The 25,058-nt window shown below is 53.7% G+C and overlaps 1 protein-coding gene across 1 annotated transcript; it reads left to right on the forward strand.

Annotated features, from left to right (window-relative positions):
- The first annotated feature begins 8 nt into the window (after nt 1-8).
- Nucleotides 9-12,849, forward strand: LOC142924561 (protein Wnt-5b-like). The gene is made up of 5 exons (XM_076066977.1): nt 9-2,182; nt 5,512-5,591; nt 6,101-6,351; nt 7,574-7,866; nt 9,255-12,849. The coding sequence occupies exons 1-5, from the start codon at nt 2,171-2,173 to the stop codon at nt 9,711-9,713; spliced, it is 1,095 nt and encodes a 364-aa protein (XP_075923092.1). The 5' UTR covers nt 9-2,170; the 3' UTR covers nt 9,714-12,849.
- Nucleotides 12,850-25,058: the final 12,209 nt, after the last annotated feature.

Below are 25,058 nucleotides of genomic sequence, written 5' to 3' on the forward strand. Positions count from 1 at the left end.
GCTTCCTGGACGTGCTTCTCCGGCGAACCCGCGGGGCCCAGCGGAGAGGGAATGAGGAGGGGGAATGAGGAGGGGGGATGAGGATGGATGTGCAGAGATGGGCAGAGATGAGGGATGTGGCGGCATGTGGAGGGATGACGAGGCGTGAGGAGGGATGTGGCGGCATGTGGAGGGATGCCGAGGCGTGAGGAGGGATGTGGAGGGATGACGAGGCGTGAGGAGGGATGAGGAGGGATGTGGAGGGATGTGGAGGGAGCGATCGGCTTCGGTTACCCGCGGCACGCATTGCGTTCGCTGTCGCGCAGCCTCGCCCCAAGCTGATGCCGCTGTCTCCCTCTCCCTTCCTGATGCCGCTGTCTCCCTTCCTCCATCACTCATTCCCACACTCCCTCCCTCGCTCTCTCCCTCATACAGTTGCCTCCAACACTCGCTCGCTCGTTTCGAATATCATCCCTCTATCACTCCCTCCCCCCCCCTCGATCACTCGCTTTCTCTCTCCCTCCCTACATCACCCCCTCCCTCTCCCCCTCCCTCTTTCCCTCTCTCCATCAATCGCTCTCCCCGTCGCTACCTCCCTCCCCGCTTGATGTGACCCCCTCCCTCCCCCGCTCCCCCTCCCTCACCTCCCCGCTCGCCCGTACGGAGCTCCGCTCGGGGCCGCCTCGCCACTCTGCGCGCCCCGTGGCCGCGATGAGACGCGTCCCCCCGAGAGGAGCGCGGGCGACGCGGTAGCGGGCGCCGGTGCCGCTTCGGCGACAAGGGGAAGGGAGAGGGCGGCGCGGGTCCCCGTGTCTCTTCGTGTCTCCACGAGTCTCCCCGAGACTCCCCACGTCTCCCCGAGTCTCCCCACGTCTCCCCGAGTCTCCCCGAGTCTCCCCGCGTCTCCCCGCGTCTCTACAAGTCTCCACGAGTCTCCACGAGTCTCCACGCGTCTCCACGCGTCTCCCCGCGTCTCCACGAGTCTCCCCGCGTCTGCCCGTGCCCTCCAAAAGTCTCCAAAAGTCTCAACGAGTCTCCGAATCTTCCCGAGTCTCATTGGCGAGTCTCCCCGCCAGGGTCTTCTCAACGCCGCTCCTCTCCCGGCGGGAGCGCGGTTCACTCCGCGGTTCCTCCACGGAGGGAACCGAAAAGAGATCGGGGCAGGGCACGCAGCGTGCGCGATATTTACAAAGACAAAGGTCCCCCGTATAGCCTTAACAGACTGTTTGGGGCAAGTTCCCACACGCTTACATATAGACAACATACATACAGAGATTTAAAAACATACACACATACATACACACACACTCAGCCGTTCACTCACTAACTTACACACTGACACAAACGCTCGCTCGCTCGCTCACTCACCAACTCACACACTCACCAGCTCACACACTCACGCATTCACAAACTCACCCACTCACCAGCTCACACACTCACCAGCTCACTCACCAGCTCACTCACCAGCTCACCCACTCACCAGCTCACTCACCAGCTCACCCACTCACCAGCTCACTCACCAGCTCACTCACCAGCTCACCCACTCACCAGCTCACTCACCAGCTCACTCAACAGCTCACCCACTCACCAGCTCACTCACCCTCTCACCAGCTCACTCACCAGCTCACCCACTCACCAGCTCACTCACCAGCTCACCCACTCACCAGCTCACTCACCCTCTCACCAGCTCACTCACCAGCTCACTCACCAGCTCACCCACTCACCAGCTCACTCACTCACAAGCTCACCCACTCACCAGCTCACTCACCAGCTCACCAGTTCACTTACCCACGCACCAGCTCACCCACTCACCAGCTCACCCACTCCCCAGCTCACCCACTCACCAGCTCACCCACTCACCAGCTCACCCACTCACCAGCTCACTCACCCACTCACCCGCTCACTCACCCACTCACCAGCTCACTCACCAACTCACCAGCTCACTCACTTACCAGCTCACTCACCAGCTCACCCACCCACACTGCGAGCAACCCCAGGTTGAAGGCGACGCTGCTCTGGGCGACGACTCGGAGCGTGGAGGGAGTTGTCTCCTCCAGACGGGTGTCCCCAAACCCCGGGTCCCCTGAACCTCGCGGCACCCCGGGACCGCTAGGGACCAAACAGGACCCCTCAACCACCACTAAACTCGCCTACCCCGGAGCTGAGCCACGACCGCGCCGGCGCAGCGGGCATGGGCTCCCAGGTGAGTGTCACACCGTGAGTGGCACCCTCGGGCGGGATGTGACACACAGACACTCGTCAGAGTGATGTGACACTTCTCCGTTGTCTCTCATATGCACAGGTGTGTCGTGACACGCTTGGGCTGGGTGTGACACCTTTGGACGGGACGTGACACCCATCCGTTGCAGTGACAAATGTTTGTGCAGTGTTGTGACATCCTGAGGAATGGATGTGACACCCGACACGGCGGCGTGACACAAGTCGGCGGGATGTGACACTTGCCTGTGGCGATTTGACACACGCTGTGTCTGTGATTTGTGATAGTGTTGCCAATGCTGTGACACCCGTCTTGTTGTGATGCCCTTAAGGCCGGGTGTGACACTTGTCTGTAGGTTGTGACAGCCTTCAGCGGGGTGTCACACTGGAGAGTGTTGTGATATCCGCCAGCGGGGTGTGACACTCTGCTGTTGGTCATGACACCCTCAGGAATGTGGCGACACTCGTTCCTGGAATGTGACAACCCATCGGTGTGGTGACCTGAAGAGTGATGTGTCACACATGGGGCAGGGGGTGACACTGTGATGTGACACTGCTAAGGGGGGGGGGGGGGGTGGGAGGAGGCAGAGCCCACTCAGTCACCCGCTCACTCACCCATTCACTCACCCAGTCACTCAGTCAAACTCATTCACTCATACACGGGGTGGACAACACCACGCCCAGCCGCCTTTGTCTCCCTCGTGGCGATGTTTACACATGACACCAGGTACTCATTTGAGACCGAGTCGACCTCGGGGAGGCCCGGGACCGGTTCAGATAATCGTCGCTCGCATATTTGTGTGAGCAGGATTCGTAGCGCAGCGCGCTAACTGCTACACTCCCGCTCCCCACACCACCACCACCACACTGTGTTCAACTACTACCACCATCACACTGTTCAACCACCGCAACCACTATCAACCTTGTGTTCAACCACTATACTGCAGGTGACAATAACAGTCACCCAGTCAGTCACCCACCCAGTCACCCACCCAGTCACCCACCCGGTCACCCACCCGGTCACCCACCCGGTCACCCACCCAGTCACCCACCCAGTCACCCACTCAGTCACCCACCCAGTCACCCACCCACCACACTGCAGGTCTCCTCACTTCTCTCGCTACGTCTTCCCTGCCACTGCTTCACTTTGGACAATTATAGTAATAATAATAGTATAAATAATACTAACAATAGTCATGATGATGACGTTGTTCGCGAGCACCTATTAAGGTTTTCACTGCACTCGAGGGGGTGGCGTGGCTACACCACGCCTGGCCCAGTGCTGATGTTGACACTCAGTCGACCAAGGGGGAGGCCACCAGGAGCGATTCAAATATTCGGCCACTTGTTACTGGTCGTGAGCAGGAATCGAACTCGGGTGGCTGGGTTCGTAGCGCAACGCCGTAACCACTGCGCTACCGCTCCCCACGTACACAAATACACGGATGCACACAAACTCGTGCCCACACACACTCGTGCCCACACACACTCGTGCCCACACACACTCGTGCCCACACACACTCGTGCCCACACACTCGTGCCCACACACACTCGTGCCCACACACACTCGTGCCCACACAAACACGTGCCCACACAAACACGTGCCCACACACACTCGTGCCCACACAAACACGTGCTCACACACACTCGTGCCCACACACACTCGTGCCCACACACACTCGTGCCCACACAAACACGTGCCCACACAAACACGTGCCCACACAAACTCGTGCCCACACAAACACGTGCTCACACACACTCGTGCCCACACACACTCGTGCCCACACACACTCGTGCCCACACACACGCATGCATGCACAATAACGCGTGCATTACCGCATCGAGTACAAATGTGATTGCCGAAGCGCATTCCAGTTTGCGATACAATGGGTTAAATAGACCGATATATCAAACTGTGCATGCGTGTGTGTGTCTGTGTGTGTGTCTGTGTGTCTGTGTGTTTGTGTATGTGTGTCTGTATGTGTGTCTGTATGTGTGTCTGTGTGTCAGTGCATGCGTGTATGTGTATGTGTGTTAGTGCATGTGTCTGTGTGTGTGCGTCTGTGTGTCAGTGCATGTGTGTGTGTGTGTCTGTCTGTGTGTGTGTGTGTTTGTGTGTATGTCTGTGTGTCTGCGGTGGCGAGCGGTGGCGCAGCGGTGAGCGCGCCGCGATACGATCCCAGTGACACGAGTTCGATTTCAGACTCAGCCTTGAAATTAGTAGCACCTGGTTCGGTGTGTCAACATCAACACTGGGGAGACAAAGGCGGCCGGGAGCGATGTTGTTCAACCAACACCCTTGTGCGCCGTGCGGGCCTTCAAAGGCGCTCAATAATGGCACTTGCCCCAACTGTGTAGGCTACACGGGGGCTCTTTGTCTGTGTAGATCAATGTTTGCAATTAATAATCGAGTTTAATTGATCCAAAACACGCCTGTGTAATAGCTCATCGGATTCCTCCAAGTATAAATAAATATTCTGACTCCGTAACTGTGGCCCTACTATGGAGATGTGGATCAGAGGCAAAGCGACTTCGAACGGCAGAGCAGCTGAGCAGTGCGCGGGGAGGAGGGGCACGGGAGGCAGAGTCCATCGGAGAGTTTCGGGAAGTCGCGCGGACTGCGCGGTCCAAGTCGAGAATTCAAGAGGCGAGCACGAGACGCGCGCGTCAGAGTGACCGGTCAAGGTTTGGCCCGGGCATGCAGGGCCGTCCATAGGTGGGGGTTCGGAAGGGGACCCCGGACAAACCCCACCACGTGCCCCCCGCCAGACATCTTCAAACTAAACCTGAAGGGTTACATCGGACACCGTGGCGTCGAAGCGCTCTGGCCCCCTCCCCTCCCGAAAGCGCGGAGCTCGGCAGAGATGGAGCCATGGAATGAGCTCGCGTGCGGGAGCGAGACGGATGATTAATGTCGCGAGGCGTGAGAGACGGCTTGGGAGGAGCACAGAGACCTTCAGCCAGCAGTAGAGAGATCTTGGCTGGTGTGCGTGCGGGTGTGAGTGCGCAATGGGGAGCGAGCGGTGGCGCAATGGTTAGCGCACCACGCTGCGAAAGCCCGCTCACGACCAATAACTTGTGGTGAATATTTGAACCGGCCCTGGGCCTCAACTAGGTCGACTCAGCCTCAAATGAGTATCTGCTGTGATATGTAAACCTCCCCACTAGGGAGACAAAGGCGACCGGGCGTGGTGTTGGCCACCCATCTCGTCGTGTGCCGTGCCGGCTTTCGTAAGTGCTCGCTAACAAACACTTGCCTCAATCGGTCCGTTAAGGCTATACGGGGGCTCTTTGTCTTTGTGTGTGCGAGCGCAGGGCGCTGTCGCGTCGATGTGGGTGCGCGCGCTCGCGATCCTCGCGTGCACGCGCAGTCTCACGGGGGCGAGCACGTGGTGGTAAGGGGCACCCCACACACACTCATACTCACATTCGCTCAAACTCACACACACTAATGCACTCATAGACACTCATACATACAAAAAGACAAAGAACCATCGTATAGCCTTTACAGACTGTTGGGGCAAGTGCTGTAAGCAAGCATTAATGAAGGCCGGAACGGCACACGAGGGGTGGGTGGCCAGCACCACGCCCGGCCGCCTTTGTCTCCCGAGTAGCAAAGTTGTTTTTACACACCGCGCCACGTAAACATTTGAGTCTGAGTCGACCTAGGGGAGGCTCAGGACCGGTTCCGATAATCGTCACTGGTTACACACACACACTCATACACACTCACAACGCCCTACCGGAGTGTACAATCAAGGAGTCTGTGTCTCTGAGTCTACGGCTCTTCTCTCTACGAGTCCTTTCTGTGGGTCTCTACGATCACCCCATCCTCTGAGCGCACTCTCAAGTCTCGCTCGCTCACGGTCCCCAACCCACCTCGTGGATGGTGGAACGAGCGCAGGTCGCTGGCGCTGAGCCCCGTGCAGAGGCCCGAAGTGTACATCCTGGGCGCGCGGCCGCTATGCGCGCAGCTGTCGGGGCTATCCCCGGGCCAGCGCAAGCTGTGCCAGCTGTACCAGGACCACATGGTACACATCGCGGAGGGGGCCCGCGCCGCGCTGCGCGAGTGCCAGCACCAGTTCCGAACGCGCAGGTGGAACTGCTCGGCGGTGGACGGCTCCAGCGGCGTCTTCGGCCGCCTCATGCACATCGGTGAGTCCACGGAAGGGGTAGTTGCTACAACGAGGCAATCGAGTTAGGGGCGCCACGGTGGCTAGGAGATGTTAACTACCTTTGCATGGTATACAGAAGGTCGTGGGTTCAATCCCAACCCTGACGCCTGCTGCTGTGTATTTGGAGTTGGCGTGTCTCTCTCTCCGAGGTCGCGTGGATTATTTCCGGGTCCACCGGTTTTTGTGGGCACGAGTGTGTGTGGGCACGAGTGTGTGTGGGCACGTGTTTGTGTGGGCACGAGTGTGTGTGGGCACGAGTGTGTGTGGGTTTTTCCCTTTGAGCTACGGAGCTCAGTGGGCCTTACCTAGTAAAATAAAATAAAAAAGTTTCATTTTTTTACCAGGTAATAGTTTAACTAGTTTAGTTTAGTTGACACGTCTTGTTACCAACGACAATGACAACCACCGACCCCAACCGTGATAATCGCACCGCCGATCAGCACAGTTGGCTACGTACGGTGCGAAGAAAGTTCAACATAGAGTAACATACATACGGATAATCATTTATTTGATTTGACTGATTGCATTTGATTCGCGTGGGTAAGGAATATGCAGCCGGCAGCCGATTTACAAAAATCACCCACGGTGAAGATTGGTGACAGTACGGAGGAGGTTACAGCGGAGACTAAATCACAATACCGCAGGCAGTGAGTAGCCAACCGGGGCCAGGCACCACTCAGCGAACACCCCCGGCAGGGCAGCGAGCGGGCGAAGTGCATCGTCGACAGCGGAGCGCCCACACGCGCAGAGGCCCCGAGCGCGGCCCGACGTCGATAGTGGAACGGTGACTCGCGCCGAGTTCGCTGACGGTAGACGGGAGATCTTACATCAAGGACGGAATTTAAAAAAGGCAGGGAAGGGAGCAGGGAGTTTCAGCGTTAGGTGCTACCCGCTAGCAGTACTTGCCCCTACACTCTGGCCAGGCTAGACGGGGGATCTTTGTCTCTGTGTTTGGTAAATGAAGAGTGCAGAGGAGTTATTACGTCTCCCCGTGTCTTCAACTATCTCTCTGCATTTCCCAACATTTTTCAGTGTCCGCTCCCATCAATCCACACCTCGCCGTTCCTCCCAACATAATCTCCCCACGTTTATCCACTTCCCCGATTAAGTCCACGTGTCTCCTTACACAATCTCCACATTTCCCCGTGTCTCTCCTCCCATCGAATCCCACCCCCCCTCTCCTACCCCCCCCCCTCCCCAAGGCTCCCGTGAGACCGCCTTCATGTACGCCGTGTCGGCCGCCGGCGTGGTGCACGCGGTGTCGCGCGCGTGCCGCGAGGGCGACCTGGCCACGTGCGGCTGCAGCCGCGCCGCGCGGCCGCGCGCGCTGCAGCGCGACTGGCTGTGGGGCGGCTGCGGCGACAACACCGAGTACGGATACCGCTTCGCCAAGGAGTTCGTGGACGCGAGGGAGCGCGAGCAGTCGCACCCCAGGGGCTCCGCGGGCCACGCGCGCGCGCTCATGAACATGCACAACAACGAGGCCGGGCGCAGGGTGAGATATACTTGGAAGGGGGCGGGAGGACATTGGTTCGGGGGGGGGGGATGTTGAACTTTATTGCCGTCCTCCGTAGCCAACCATGATACTCGGAGGTGCGGGGAAAGGACAACAAACTAAACACAACAAAGTAGTTCTCAAGAAATGAGTTTCCAATCGAGACGATGTAAAAGTGCATAGCTCCAGTGGCTTCCTCATATCGGAGGAGGATGTCGGAAGGGTATGGAGGGGAGGGGGAGAATGGGGGATGTGCATTATGACCAACGCATTTGTCGCCACCATCATCATCAATGATCGTTGTTGTCGCCATGATCACCGTCATTAAAATCCATCACGACTGTCATCAATACGATCATCATCTTGGTCGCTGGCATCATCAGCATCGTGGCACGCATGAAGACGCGCGTCGCGGTAAGTCCACATTGTTCACTCACCCAGTGCAAGGTGAGAGCGCAGGGATGTGGAGGGACCCATGGGGATAGGGGCCGCGGGAGTGGGGAGTAGCGGGATGGGGGGGGTGTGGAGGCCTTCATCCAGCAGTGGATCGACACGTCCACATTAATGAACTAGAGTGACACATTGTGCAGTAATTGCACGCTGTTTTTCACTTAGTACGCTGTCACATTACAACAACATCATCATCGCGGTGGCGGAGGAATTATGTAAATAAATATATATTTATCTATTTGATTCGCCTTGGCGGGTCCAACACGCACAGTTGTGGCGTGATGCAGCTCCCAGCTCCTCACCCAGCACTCCAGCTCCTCACCCAGCACTCCAGCTCCTCACCCAGCACTCCAACTCCTCACCCAGCACTCCAGCTCCTCACCCAGCACTCAAACTCCTCACCCAGCACTCCAGCTCCTCACCCAGAACTCCAGCTCCTCACCCAGCACTCCAGCTCCTCACCCAACACTCCAACTCCTCACCCAGCACTCCAACTCCTCACCCAGCACTCCAACTCCTCACCCAACACTCCAGCTCCTCACCCAGCACTCCAGCTCCTCACCCAGCACTCCAGCTCCTCACCCAGCACTCCAGCTCCTCACCCACCACTCCAACTCCTCACCCAGCACACCAACTAACCCAGCACCCAAACTCCTCACCCAGCACTCCAACTAACCCAGCCCACCGACTCCTCACCCAAGATTCCAACTCCTCACCCAGCACTCCAACTCCTCACCCAACACTCCAGCTCCTCACCCAGCACTCCAACTAACCCAGCACTCCAACGCCTCACCCAGCACTCCGACTCCTCACCCAGCACTCTAGCTCCTCACCCAGCACTCCAACTCACCCCCACACCTAGACACGCGCTCCCCACTCTCCCTCGCTCCATGTGACGGCTCTCCCGCATCCCCTCTCCCCCACCCCACGCCCCGCAGTGGGTGTACAACCAAGCCGAGGTGGCGTGCAAGTGTCACGGCGTGTCCGGATCGTGCTCGCTCCGGACGTGCTGGCTGCAGCTCGCCGACTTCCGGGCGGTCGGCGAGCGGCTCAAGGACCGCTACGACGGCGCCACGGCCATGCGGCTGGGCCGGCGCTCCAGGCTCGAGCTCCTCAACGGGCGCCTCAACCCGCCGACGGCCGACGACCTCGTGCACCTGGACGCGAGCCCCGACTTCTGCACGCGCAACGAGTCGACGGGGTCGCTGGGTACGGTGGGGCGGGCGTGCAACAAGACCTCGGCGGGCATGGACGGCTGCGAGCTCATGTGCTGCGGCAGGGGCTACGACCAGTTCAAGAGCGCGCTCGTGGAGCGCTGCCACTGCAAGTTCCACTGGTGCTGCTACGTCAAGTGCAAGCGGTGCACGCACATGGTGGACCAGTTCATCTGCAAGTAGCCGCGCACCTGCGCCTCCCGTCCTTTACCTCGAGAGCGCGTGGGCGCGGCCGTGCCCACAGTGGAAGTCGGCGTCGTCGACTGTCACCCGAAGCGATGCTTGGCAGGAAACCTCGCGTGCAGCGTCAACCAACGAGACCCCCGCCCCACACACCCGACCGAGTCACGGCGTCTCGAGCCCGGCTTCTCACACACAGGGACGACGGCAACCCCGGGAGAGAGGGGAGAGGCGGGGGGAGGGGGGCTATGGAGCACTCCGACTTCCCTCCCGGGCAGAATAGAGCAGCAGCGTCCCATCGCCGAGACGTCCGCCCAGGTCGCCCCCCTCGTCGCGCGACGCCAGCCGCCGCCTCGCGCTCTCCGAACAGCACCGCGTGTCCGGCGGCGGCGGCCACGGAACACGCCGCGAATTTGCCGTCAGCATCCACCGGCCCAGGAGGGGGTTGGGGGTGGGGGGGTGCCGGCCATGTACGAAATTAGAATACATTGGGGGTGGGAGGTGTGGCGTCAAGTCGTAATCATTCATGATTTATACCGCGCCTCTCCCGTGCAGTACACACGGAGGTGCCGAGTTGAGCGTCACCCCATAGCGAAGGTGACGGCGCAGCCCTGCAAGTGCTCCCTCACGCCCCTGCTGCCAGAAGGGCCTGCGCTTCAGGGAGGATCCGCGGAGCTCCTTCCACACCAGCCAGACGTCTTGGAAGAGGTGGTGGTACCCACACTCTACCCCACCACACGCGACCTGCCGACTGATTCACTCTGCAGTACCAATCTATACCGCTGGGGAGATAGGGAGCGTGGGAGGCGGATAAAAAAAAAACTTGCTCCATTCTATTAACTGCCGCGCCGAGAGATCGAGAGGGCGACCTACGACTGCAAGTCCAGCGGTGGGCCGACCACGACACCGCGGAAGCGTCCCTGCGTCAAACCACTGCAGCAATCGTGACGAGGCTGCCAATTATTGACGAGCCTGGAACGCCTCGGGGAGTCTCGAGGGTCGCTTTCGGGAGCGGACTGGCCAAGCTCCACTCGGACAGCTTGGCCAGTCCGAGTGGAGTCTCTGGATCCGCGTGCGAGGAGCGCGGAGACTTCCTGTTGGGGGAGGGGGGCAGACACTCGGCACCGCCTCATCCTGGCCACGCGCCTACAACACCTGGCAAGCCCCTGCGTAGTCGGTCACCCATCCAAGTGCCGTACACCTACCAGGCTCAAAGCCTGCTTGGATTGTGTGATCCGATATGGTGGGGAGGCTCGTTCCGGGTGGTTGTAAAACTCTGCGAGTGGATTGACTACAAGGGGAGAACATTGGTGGACGGGTGTCGCCTGTCCAGCTTCTCGTGGAATCTGACAGCGGGGAGGCAGCGATGGCGAGGTGGCAGTGGCGGTGTCAGCGGCATTGCTCGTCATGATCTTCTGACCTTGAACTTGAGTTGCTCACCAGCGACCACCAGGAGCTGCCTCTGAACGGGGGGGGGGGGGGTCGAGCGAGGCCCCCTAGCCCCCCCCCCAAAGAATCGCAAGTGCCGCCGGATGCCGAGATGAACACAGCCCCTCTCACGCACGCTCTTAAACATATATATTAATATATACACGATACAATGACAAAAGATCCCCCCCGTATAGCCCATAGACTGTAGGAGGCAAGTGCTGTTAGCGGGCATCTATTAAGGTCTGCGCGGCGCACGAGGCGGTGGTGATGGGCACAGCACCACGCCCGGCCGCCTTTGTCTCCCCAGTGCTCACGCTTACGCACCGCGCCAGGTGAGTTTTCACTCTAGGTCAGAGAGAGAGAGAGAGTTCGACTCACAATTGAGAAGTTGTGAGTTGAATTATCGGTCCGGGTACCGACTCGGCCCCATCCTCCCACTTAGGGATTATAAAACGCCTACCACTTGGCGGGGTGCGGGCATGAGGGGTGGCGGGGGGGGTCAACAGCAATTGCCCCGTCGAATAATTTTCCCCCGTCGTAGGAATGTGGATTTTCCCCACATTGACGACTTACGGAAGCAAGTGGAGAGAGAGAGAGAGAGGGGGGAGGCAGCATGGACTTTAGCTCAGTGTTGCACCGAGTCGCGTCTGTCACAACCAAAGCGCTTGGTACTCTTTGGTTCTATTCGGTAAAGAGTATGGATCCTTGCAGTCACGAAAGCTTCAAATCTAGAAAAGCGCTTGGTGTTAAGGGCAATTATAGGGCAATTGTGGCACACAAAGGTCGCCTGCAATATCCGCTGGGAGGTTGTCGCACCGCGTGCTATAGTTGTATGGACCGAACTTCGTCACTTTACGCCACCGCCTTATACAGTTGCTCTTAGTAAACGCGTTGCCGCGTGAAATTGCGTGCGACAATTGCCCTCATGTATCGTAACCTTGACGACAATAGCACTGTCAAGACGGCTCAAATATTATAGTGTGTAACAATAATAACAATCCCACGCCGTGTCAGGCATAGAGGCTGCGTCACCACTCGTCACCACGCTGGCCAGGTCGGGTTCGTGAAATTGGAGCCGCACCGGAGCGGTTGAGTGATCACTCGCCACCGATATCCGCCGTGGCCAGGAATCTGACTCTGGTCGGCAGGTTCATAGCGCAGTGCGCCAAACACTGCACCACCACTCCCTGCCATACGTATACAGAATACACTCCGCCACGCGGTAGCTTTGAAGCACTATTAAGATAAATAGCACAAATGTTGAACCGATGTTGTCCTATGCTCCTATGGCCCTGCTGCAGTGACTGCGGCGTGTCAGTTGACGTGTGCGCGAGTAACGACGTTGGGTCGACGTTGGGGCGGTCAGATATTTATGCCAAGGTCGAGACAGTCGTAGACCACCAGTTTCCTACATGGTCAGATTCGAATTGCTCCGTCGCGGCGAGTGATTTGAACGCCGAAAACTTGAGATTTTAAATCAACTCGAGACCTCCGACAACTGTCATGCCTGACGTTACGGGACATGTCACCCCCCCCCCTCCCCGAGTCCTGCTCGACTTGAGACTCCCACAGTCGCCACTACCCATTATTATTACTACTACCCACAGCACTGCGCCTTCAGAGCCATTCCAAATGTTACGCTTAACCCCCATGATTTCGGAGCTCGTGACCAATCTTTTTATAAAATAAAGATGATCTTTATAAAGCCCATGCTGGTGCCAGTGTTGGTATCATCTCGTGGCGGTCATCATGCCACGAGTCCACTTCACTGAAGAGTCCGCAGGAGCCAAAGGACAGCACACGCCCGAGGGACGTCCACCGGGGAGACGGAGCCATGAAATGCAGGACCCCCTCATGGAGAGATTTTTTTCGGAACGTATATGGTATTATCATCATCATAAGGATATCAAGCAGCCAGGGTCTATCCACTGCTGGATGAAGACCTCAAGCCGCCACCACAACATCTGACGATCCTGTGACGTAGTAATCCACCCAGCGCGTGCACACAAGCGTCCTCCGTGGCCACACTCTCCTCGGATGCGTTGCAGTCTTTGGCTGCCGCTCTCCTATAGACACCGGCCACCACTCACCTGATGTTCACAGCGCCTGTAAAGCCTTCTCCACCTTCACGAAAATTCGATGCCTCGGATAAACGGTCAATTTCGTTTACAGAAATCGATTATTAGTGCAATTGTGGTTTCAAACACTGCAATAACGTCAACATTACTAATCGCCCTATAGTGGTTTCTATCAAGTAATATATATTTTAAATACGCATTATATGCTTTAAACTATTATTTTAAAGCGCGTCGATGCACGAATCGTGACGTTAATGATATATCAAGAATCGATTCTTCATCGCCAGGCGCGGTTGGGCGCCGGGCCCTCGGGTGCCGCTGTCCGCGGTGCTGAAGTCTGTGGTGACGTCACCCTCGCTGCTGGATCCACGGGCGAAGAATAGAGGGGGGGGGGGCATGATCACAGCCCCCCACCCCGCGTACTTGGTTTGTTAACACGTTGTGCACGTAGCGCCCTCCCGTGGCTGGAGAGGGGGGGGTCACGTTAACACCCCCCCCCCCCGCATTACATAGACACTGTACACGTTGAAGAACACCCGGCACACCACACCAAGTATGTCCCTAGCTATGGCCGTGGTTAATAGGTCACGTGACACATTTCAGTACAGGTACTCTTCTACTTATGAACGAGTTAGGTTCCAGAGGTCTGTTCGTAAGTCGATTTGTTCTTCGGTGCAACTTTACTCATGTCGATTACAAACGTGTTGTCGGGCATGTGCACTAAAACACGGGGAGTTGTATATCATCTCCTGTAGATGCCACTGGTTCTTCATGTTCTGCAGATGCAGGTTACAAGTTGACATCATTAATGACATTAACGATGTCAACTTGTAACGCTGCGCCGCTGCAGCAGTGTTTGCTCGCTGTCCGAGAGGAGAGAGGTCGAGTCAAGAGGGGCTAGGGGGGACCACAGGCGAGCGGGAAGGCCGCAGCAGCAGCCGCGCGGCGCTACCAACAATTTCCCAAGCTCTGGTGGTCCTCTATATATGAAGGTGTTATCGGCACAGCAATGAGTGTTTACATCTGGGAAGAAACCGTAGCACCTGGAGAAAACCCACACGTGCGAAGGGGCACACAATATCGACACAACATGTGGAGCTTAGTCCACACTTGCTTGTACCGCCTTCTCCTGGAGAGCCAGGGTACGGCACCTCCAGCAGGCCACGAGAAGGGAGCGAACTACGACTCGCGTGCGGTGATCCACCAACCCTCGCTGCTGCTGCCTCCAAAGTGCGGGATTACAGGAAGCCACGTGTGTAGGCACCACCACCCCGATTATCCACGCCTCCCCCCCCGTTTAGCCCCCTCGATCCGGCCGAACAAAAGCTGTTTAGGCATGCGGTGACTGGGCATGCGGGCTACATGGCCCAGCCAACGCAGCCTTGCCTGCCGGAAGAGCTCACCGATGGGACTTTGTCCAGATCTTTCAAGGATTTGTGAGCTCCTCACACAATTCAGCCTTGTTAAACCCAGGATGGATCGTAGGCAGGCCAGCCTAAATGTTTATAACCGGCGAAGATGTTCCATTAGGGGGGGTCCACGTTTCGCAAGCGTAGAGAAGGGAGGGAATGACTGTGGCCGAGAACACCTGAAGCTTCATGCGGAGCGACAGACCAGGTAGCTTCCACACAGCGTTACGCAACCGATGAAAATATAATGCCGCTCTACTGATTCTGAGTGAGACCTCCGCTGTTAAACCGGAGCCCGTCATAAGCACACTGCCCAGATATGGGAAACTCTCCACTCTCCACAACCGCCCCATCACTAATTGGGAGTTGTGGGGGTGGAGTGTCCAATGGTACAAAATATCCTGGCAGGTGCTTAGTTTTGGTGGGGCTGATGGTAAGGCCCCATCTCTTAGTGGCAAGCTCCAGGTTTAGCAGCAGCGCCTCCAACTCCGTCTCTGAGTGAGCAGCGATTACCAGATCATCGGCATACATAACATGGTTGAGCAATAGGAAGTCATCCCTTGACCGCACCCGGGCATCGATCAGCCTCCCATTGTATCTGTACCAGATGGAAATTTCTCCGGTACAGCTATTGAAGGCCTCACGAACTACGTGGTCAAAATAGATGTTAAATAATGTGGGAGCCTGAGCACATCCCTGTCGCAAACCAAGGTGTACAGCGAATGGCTCCGACTCCCGGCCACGTAAAAATTTGATTTAAAGCTTTCGTGACTGCAGGGATTCATATTCTTGGTTCTTTCGGTAAAGTCACGTAGAAGGGAAACAATACAATAATACAAATCAAAAACAATATCCCGGCCACGTAGTTTTACCCGGGCCCGCGCACCATCATGAAGGTCCTTAATGATCGTGAGCAGAGGGTCAGGGACTCCGAAAGCACGAAGAACAACCCAGAGCCCCCTACTCCACGCCCCCGCCCCTACTACACGCCCCCCCCCCCACTCCACGCCCCCCCCAACTCCACGCTCCCCCCAACTCCACGCCCCCCACTCCACGCCCCCCCCACCCAACCACGCGAGGCGACAGATCACGGCTCGAGCCACAGCGACAGAGATCTTGCCAGCCAGCAGCAATGCCTCTCGCGGATTGTCCAGCGAGGGACGAGCGCCAACCAGTGGCGTAGTAACGACATTACCAGTGACGTAGTGACGACATTACCAGTGACGTAGTGACGACTACCAGTGACGTAGTGACGACATTACCAGTGACGTAACGTAGTGACGACATTACCAGTGACGTAGTGACGTAGTGACGACATTACCAGTGACGTAGTGACGACATTACCAGTGACGCAGTGACGACATTACCAGTGACGTAGTGACGTAGTGACGACATTACCAGTGACGTAGTGACGACATTACCAGCGACGTAGTGACGTAGTGACGACATTACCAGTGACGTAGTGACGACATTACCAGTGACGTAGGGACGTAGTGACGACATTACCAGTGGCTTAGTAACGACATTACCAGTGGCGTTGTAACGACATTACCAGTGACGTAGTGACGACATTATCAGTGGCGTAGTGACGACATTACCAGTGGCGTAGTGACGTAGTGACATTACCAGTGACGTAGTGACGACATTACCAGTGACGTAGTAACGACATTACCAGTGACGTATTGACATTACCAGTGACGTAGTGACGTAGTAACGAAATTACCAGTGACGTGGTGACGTAGTAACGACATTACCAGTGACGTAGTGACGACATTACCAGTGACGTAGTAACGACATTACCAGTGACGTAGTAACGACATTACCAGTGACGTAGTGACGTAGTAACGACATTACCAGTGACGTAGCAACAAATTACCAGTGACGTAGTAACGACATTACCAGTGGCATAGTGACATTACCAGTGACGTAGTGACGACATTACCAGTGACGTATTGACGTAGTAACGACATTACCAGTGACGTAGTGACGACATTACCAGTGACGTAGTAACGACATTACCAGTGACGTATTGACGTAGTAACGACATTACCAGTGACGTAGTAACGACATTACCAGCTCCGGGGGTGTGGCAATCGGTGAGGCAGGGGCCTCCAGACAGCAGGCGGTGTTTGATTCGTCTCGTACGGTCGCACCAAGGCTTTCTATATCGCGGCTGCTCTTGCCTAAATCAATGTTCGGTCTCGAACATTTTAACGCTGTAGAGGCGCTCGCGCCGTCTTCGCAGAATGCAGCCACTACAGCACCGTAGTCACCCCCCTTTGCAATATAAACCTCTCTTATGGATGATATTGGTCGCGAACGCCTACGTGTTAAAGCCTACGTGTTAAATGAAAGAAATAGCCGAGTTCCACGTGAAAGCATTTTCATGAAAATAAATTTAAACCGCGCTTTAAATAAGTGTTTTGTTTTCGTACACTCTTGTTGAAAACATCTCGTGGTGCTAGTCAAGGCGGCCCCAACTCGTAGCCTTGGCCACCGGGGGAGGCAAAGCACCACCCCCTGCCCGCCCTTCGCTCCTGGGAACGCGACTGTCGCCAACCGAACCCTCAGACCGTCGTCGTCCCGTCCCACGACCGCCTCCTGCCCGCAGCGACGGCTCGAGGACGACGTCTGTGGCACAGCGCGAGGTCCTCGTAACGGGGGCAACATCCCGAAGCGGATTAGGAAGTCGAATGCAAGGATAATGCGACTGCAATGGCATCTCAAGACAACACGTGACCTTTCCTGCCAGTATCAAAGTATAAGAATTGGTTTTACCCCTTATCTGTTTTATTGCCAGAAAGGGGTAAAATATATTCTTATACTGGCAGGAAAGGTCCCATGTTGTAGCTATAAATGCCCTGATAGTGGCATTGTCTTTGTGCTGTTCGCCTTTTGTTCTAACACTTTGAGACGAGGGTCTACAGAAGGTTGTCTGTGGTGTAGACCAATCAGTTTTAAATACAATGCATACATAATTACCAGAGCATGTTTTTGTTTGAATGTTCACCAGAAGTACGTGTGGTTAATGCAGACAGGATTCCTTGCACGCCGCCTGTTTTAATGCCAGGAAGGGTAAAGCCGATTCTTAGATACATCCCCAGACGCTGTCGACTCCAGACATTTAGAGTCGCACCAATTAACCCTCCTCGCAGGCTGCTCAGCCTCCTACAAATCCGAGGATGCCGCCCTTCTACTAGTCGATTCCAGAACTCCTCCTCGAACTGCCCCAAGAATCCGTTCCAACCTTCATCCCGGGGCTCGACGTTGGACGCGGGGCGAGCGAGCCGCTTCCTTCCCCCTCGCCCCGTGCCCCGTTCCCCGCGAGCTTGGCGCAGGGAGGGGGTCAGGGTCAGCCGACTCCGGCCCCGGGGGACGTTCCCCACCACGCGCGTTCACGGCCGATGCAATGGGCGCCGAGAACATCGCGTTCTTCTCCTGGAGCGCCCCCTCTAATTAAAGGGGGGGGGTGTGGGAGAGGGCGCCTGGCTGTAGCATTCATCCGCGCGCAGACGGGGGTGCGGTGTAATGTGGCGCAAGACGGGGGTCGAGCGATGTCACCACGCTCACTCCTGTTGCCCATCCACTTGCTGCTGCCGTCGCCTTCCTGGCCCGGGGGGCTCTTAATCTGTCTCCAGCCCGTGATCTGTCTCCCCCAGCCCGTGGTCTCCCCCAGCCCGTGGTCCGTCTCCTACAGCCCGTGGTCTGTCTCCTCCAGCCCGTGGTCTGTCTCCTCCAGCCCGTGGTCTGTCTCCTCCAGCCCGTGGTCTCCTCCAGCCCGTGGTCTGTCTCCCCCAGCCCGTGGTCTGTCTCCCCCAGCCCGTGGTCTGTCTCCTCCAGCCCGTGGTCTGTCTCCCCCAGCCCGTGACCTGTCTCCTGCAGCCCGTGGTCCGTCTCCTACAGCTCGTGGTCTGTCTCCTCCAGCTCGTGATCTGTCTCCAGCCCGTGGTCTGTCTCCTCCAGCCCGTGGTCTGTCTCCTCCAGCCCGTGGTCTGTCTCCAGCCCGTGGTCTGTCTCCTCCAGCTCGTGGTCTGTCTCCTCCAGCCCGTGGTCCGTCTCCTCCAGATGATCCAAATAACTACCGACCTATCTCAATTTTGTCCCCGTTGATGAAAATTTTTGAAAAATTATTGACCTACCAAATTAGCAGTTTCCTGTCCACCAGCAATCTACTACATCTAAGACAATCTGGGTTCCGAAAAAATACAGCACCACATCTGCTGCATTAGACTATCTGAATCACATTTACAGTAGCCTTGATAATAAGCAGTACTGTGCCTGTCTTTTTCTAGACCTGTCCAACGCTTTTGATACAGTAGACCACAACACCCTGCTTAGTAAACTAAGTTCCCTCGGTTTTTCCGAAAACACAGTAAAATGGTTAAAAAATTACCTCATTTCTCGCACCCAAACTGTATTCACAGGTGGTTGGAGGTCGAACAGTGTTAATATAACAAAAGGGGTTCCACAGGGTTCCATCCTCGGCCCCCTTTTGTTCTCTCTTTATGTCAATGGCTTGGGCACTGACCTGGATCATTCCAGGGTAAATCTTTTTGCAGATGACACGATACTGATTACTGCTGGCCGCTCTCCGGATGACGTGATTGCTAAGCTACAGGGTGATTTCAACATACTACAACATCAGCTAGTTGCTCTTAAACTAGTCCTGAATACCTCCTAAATCAATGTGCTATGCTTCTCACCAGGACTAAAGTAGGAAGTTATTTTTCAAAAATTACATTCCTTAAATAATTGTCAAATAGAGCAAGTCAAGATCTATAAGTATCTTGGGGTCATCCTGGATTCAAAACTGAATTTTGAAGATCACATTGATTATATTGGTAAAAAGACAAGAAAAATTGTTTTTCTGTATCGACACAAGCACTGCTTCCCCCAATGTACCGTTTGGAATTGATAAAAGCTACCATACTGCCTCTACTTGTCTACTGTGACATTGTGTATAAATCAGCCCTAAGTAATGTACTGAAGAAGCTTGATTCCATCTATCACTCGGCCTTAAGATTTACATTGAACTGTCCATATAGGATTCTCCATTGTGATCTCTACATTGGGTCAAAATTAACATATCTTAATGTTCGACGGCTTGTGCACCAGATCTTATTTATTCACGATGTACTTACAAAAAAATCCGCAGACTACCTGCTGGATCTCCTCTCTATTTCAAAAGAACAAATTTGACCTCAGGTCTTCGCTCATTTACCAGCTTCACATTCCCTATTGCCGTACAAAAACTGGAGGAATGGCCTTTGCTATTGATGCCCCCAGAGTCTAGAATGCTATTGCCAATAAACTGCAACTTTAATCGCTACCAATGAGATCTTCTCTCAAAACTGCTCTAGAGGAGTTGTACACCCCTAGCTGCCACTGCTATTCATTGGCATAAAATAAAATAAAATGTTTCGCTCCGGATAACGCTGCAAAGTATTATCAGTATTTTCATTTATCGTGCTGATCTTAAAGGTGCATTGAAAAATTTGATACTCCGACCGATGCTTCTGTTGTTGTGGAGTAACTCATGCAGCCAGCTATGGCTCTAGGATTTGGTGTTACATGTTATTTATGTAGTTTATTGTAAAAATTCGGTCACAGTCCTTGTGATCACTGTTACGTTACAATTATGGCTTTATTTTTTGGTGATTTGGAAAACGTTTTTTGGTTTGGACATTTCTTGTGGTTGTTGTTTGACTTGCATCCCACTGGGATTTTTTGCACACAGCGTTGGTGTACGGTGCTTTTTTCAGGAATATTTTTGCTGTTTTTTTTCATGGATTTTCTGTTTGCACAGTCACATAGTCACTTTAAGATGTTTTTTCTTGTTCGTGTTTTTGTTTTTTTGTTTGTTGTGGTTGCACCCGATTCAAGAGCCGAATGGCTCACAGGGCTATACCAAAATAAACTGAACTGAACTGAACTGCAGCCCGTGACCTGTCTCCTTCAGCCCGTGGTCTGGCTCCTCCAGCTCGTGGTCCGTCTCCTTCAGCTCGTGGTCCGTCTCCTCCAGCTCGTGGTCTGTCTCCTCCAGCCCGTGGTCCGTCTCCTGCAGCCCGTGGTCCGTCTCCTCCAGCCCGTGGTCCGTCTCCCCCAGCCCGTGGTCTGTCTCAAGCTCGTGGTCTCCTCCAGCCCGTGGTCTGTCTCCTACAGCCCGTGGTCTGTCTCCTCCAGCCCGTGGTCTGTCTCCTGCAGCCCGTGGTCTGTCTCCTGCAGCCCGTGGTCTGTCTCCTACAGCCCGTGGTCTGTCTCCTGCAGCCCGTGGTCTGTCTCCAGCCCGTTGTCTGTCTCCTCCAGCTCGTGGTCTCTTCCAGCTCATGGTCTGTCTCCCAGCGCTCCCAGCAGGGCCTAATTGGCGGCGCGTGATGAGTTGAGACCGCGCGCGGGGACACGACGTGTCAATGAAGAGCCGCGTTAATGAATCCATCCCCCTCCTAACCTCCCCCGCCGCTCCCTCCCTCTCTCTCCCCCAGCCCTCGGCGATTGTATTGTCTGGTTTCCTCCCACACCAAGTCTATTGAATTGGTATTTTGGTCAGTGACGTTCCGCTGTGTACACGATTGGCACTACTATTGTTCTCATTACGGTATTTCGATGTCAGTGGATCGCACAAATATTGTGAATCTCCCTTCCCGTAGGCGTCGAGGAGGTGACGTGTAACCGGTGTGAGCTCACCTGCGTTTTAATCGCACGTACAATTGTGCACTCTGTAGTATATGTGAACCGAATAAACCAATTTGTATAGCTAGGGGTAGCCAGGTGGGTTGTTATTATAATTATGATAAGGCAATGGGGATCAGGGGTTGCACTCAAGAGCGCCACGTGCACGGTACGGAGCACGCCTGCAATGCATTCTGGGTCTGATTCCTTACTGAGAAATTCAGCTGCGCTGTTGTGACGTGGTTGACGTTGCTCGTAGCGATTGCAGATACGCAACTGACAACCAGCTTCATCAGGCGACAGTCATATTTGCGGAGAAATCCTCCTGTCTCGTTCCTTAAATAGAGGGATAGATTTGATTACGTCATTTGTGAGCCCGTCACGTGCGAAGTCGGGGGGGGGGGGGGGTTAATGGTTAATGAATGCATCTAAATTGCAATGGGTATCCATTGCCGGCTGGATTAATCACATGGTAATTATCAACGTACATCATGCATGTATATTATACACATGCATGTATATTATACATGTATATTATACACATGCATGTATATTATACATGCATGTATATAATATACATGCATGTATAATACATCATGCATGTATAATGCATGTATAATATACATCATGCATGTATAATATACATGCATGATGTATAATATACATGCATGTATAATATACATGCATGTGTATAATACATCATGCGTATCGTGAGCTGAAAGGACAACAACAGGTCCTGTTATTTTATAGTAACGTCAGAACGGCAGGAGGTACAATAACAATGTGCATGTATAATATACATGCATGTATAATGCATGTATAATACATCATGCATGTATAATATACATGCATGATATAATATACATGCATGTATAATATACATGCATGTATAATACATCATGCATGTATAATATATATATATATTATACATGCATGTATATTATACATGCACATTGTTATTGTACCTCCTGCCGTTCTGACGTTACTATAAAATAACAGGACCTGTTGTTGTCCTTTCAGCTCACGATACGCGCAAACGAGTCGCCTGTGCTCCAATCGATGTTTCAATTTACCCTCATTTGGGGTCAACGGACGCCTCCAGCCACTCGAGGTCGCATTCACCACTATTTTTTTACAGACATAATCTATAAAACAATGTTTGATTATAATTATGGATGCTTTGCCCATGATGATGAATATGATGCTGAGAGGATTGCAAGACGAAGACATTTATGATGATACGCATATAATGAAGCTACTTTGACGAAGATAATGGGTGTCCAGTGATGATACTTAGAATATGATAACGCCTATAGGACAATGATTGATTATGGTGATTCTAGGAGGATTCATATTGATAGTGCTTCTCGTCTGATTATAACGTCCGGCAATTCTAAGAATTAATAAACTAATTCACAAAGGTTCCCACATTCATAATAAGACTACCATTCAATGTTTTTAATCCAGCAATGTGATTTTAATTGGTAATTAATTATCAATTATCGGCTCCTCGTGGCCACACTGCGGGCGGTGAGACCTTGAACGATTCATCGAATCTTTGTGTCTCATTGTTCCCGTCTCGTTAGTATTAATCATCGTTTGTTGCAAAATAACCCAAATATACGCGTACATATATACAGCGTGCTCCAAAAATATGTTAACATTTACATGGGACTATCGTTTTTAATGGGAAAGGAACGGATAATACGACACTGCAACATGATAACAATTGTCATGTTAACAGCTTCATTGACACGTGGCCTGGAGTCTTCTCCAGGTGGTCTCCATAGCCCAGAGGTAGCAGCACGTGTCTTGTCGTTTTGTTGCCGATTCTCAGAAGTGTGAACATTTTTTTAAGCGCCTTGTATATGCTGAATGTAAACTGTGTAAATTTTGATTTAAAGCTTTCGTGACTGCAGTGATTTATATTCTTGGTTCATTCGGTAAAGTCACGTTGAAGGGAAACAATAAAATAATAAAATATATAACACAATAAAATTCTCACGACGTTTCGACTGCAACTCAGTCATCAAACAGTCATCATCAGGTGTGAAAACCAACGGCAAGTACCTGATGATGACTGCTTGTGTTGCAGTCGAAACGTCGTGAGAATTTTATTGTTTTAATATATTGTATTATTTTATTGTTTCCCTTCAACGTGACTTTACCGAAAGAACCAAGAATATGTCAACTGTGTAGTTAAATACTTGTTAAATGGTGCGTATTTTCTCAATTCAGTATCATAAGGAGAACCTCTTTATTTTCTTTTGAACATATGTTTGGACAAAGCGCTGAGGTGATGACCAGCCTGATGGAGAGACTTCACGTGAACACGACCACTGATTGATTCGTTTCGGTGTGATCGATACGGTGTAAAAGTGCGTACTACCCAGAAACCTTTACAATGAAGGTTTGGGAGATTAAATTTGGTTGTGAGAGTTTCAAAATGTTAATTTTGGTGTAAGTACAAATAATTCAAAACCTGCAAAATAATCCCCCATTGCGCAGATATTTGGTCGGTGAGGCATGGGGCGTGAAGTTAACAGCGAATTTGGTCGTTTCAGGTACGAGATTAATAACGTGTTTATTTAGAACTCATTGTTCATAATAAACTAGAACTCATTGTGTTAACGGGCGGGGTTTGCGCGGGAAACTTTGTGAGGACGTTAATCGTGTGATGGCATTTTATATCATTATTTTTACTCGTATTTGTAGCGTGTTTGAGTGCACAGGGGAGTCATCCGTTATAACAATCAATGGATGACTCGAATACTGGTGACGAAAACAAGTTGTTTTGTGATAAGTTGCTTTAAGTTCGTATCGTTTAATATTATTAAGTGGTAAAGCGGAGGCCTCAAAATAGCCGCTCGGCGGCTTTTGAGTGAAATCGTCCAGAATCGCATGGAGTTGTGGATTTGAGAATCTTTATATTGGTAGGAACCTCCTGCTTACACCACCAGCCCACAGGGGATTATTGTGTCTGTCCGTCGTGCATCCAAAAATGGGAGGGGTGGGGCTGGGTGGAGAGGGGAGGGTGGGGAGGGGCTGGGTGGAGAGGGGAGGGTGGGGAGGGGCTGGGTGGGGAGGGAGGGGCTGGGTGGGGAGGGGAGGGTGGGGAGGGAGGGGCTGGGTGGGGAGGGGCTGAGTGGGGAGGGAGGGGCTGGGTGGGGAGGGTGGGGAGAGGCTGGGTGGGGAGGGTGGGGCTGGGTGGGGAGGGGCTGGGTGGGGAGGGTGGGGAGGGGTTGGGTGGGGAGGGGAGGGGCTGGGTGGGGGGTGGGAGGGGTCGGGCTGGGTGGGGAGGGGCTGGTCACCCCGTGGTGCCCTTATAAAACTCAACGTTTAACCTACTCACGCCGGCTTGTGCCCGCCCTCACAGTCGGGCATATTTGCAGAATACACCACGCCGCCGTTGACCCTGGCCATTGACCGAGCAACCCAACGTTCCTACCAGCTCCCTCCGCAGGAATGTGTTAGCCCCCTCATAATTGCTTAGGGCCAGACAGGCTGCCGTCTGTCAGGCCATCAGTCACCCCTCATGCACGTCTCCATGTGCAACACCTCCGGTCCGCACCTCGTGTGCTGATCTTTTAAGGTGTATTGACAAATGTTGATAACTGCTGCCGATATGGAGTGGCTGTTATGGAGTGACCCATTCAGCCAGCTAAGGCTGCAAAGTTTGGTCGTACATGTTATGTATATCATTTATTGTTAAATTTGAATCACAGTTCCTATGATCACTGTTACATTGTTTTTATAGCTTT

The sequence above is a fragment of the Petromyzon marinus genome, chromosome 14 (genome assembly GCF_048934315.1).
Source record: "Petromyzon marinus isolate PM22_M1 ecotype Great Lakes invasive population chromosome 14, UKy_Petmar_22M1.pri1.0, whole genome shotgun sequence".
Taxonomy (NCBI): Eukaryota; Metazoa; Chordata; class Hyperoartia; order Petromyzontiformes; family Petromyzontidae; genus Petromyzon; species Petromyzon marinus.

Coding starts and splice junctions, on each gene's coding strand:
- LOC142924561 (XM_076066977.1), top strand. Junction 5,592..6,100: donor ACGGGGGCGAGCACGTGGTG/GTAAGGGGCACC, acceptor GAACGAGCGCAG/GTCGCTGGCGCTGAGCCCCG. Junction 6,352..7,573: donor CGGCCGCCTCATGCACATCG/GTGAGTCCACGG, acceptor CCCCTCCCCAAG/GCTCCCGTGAGACCGCCTTC.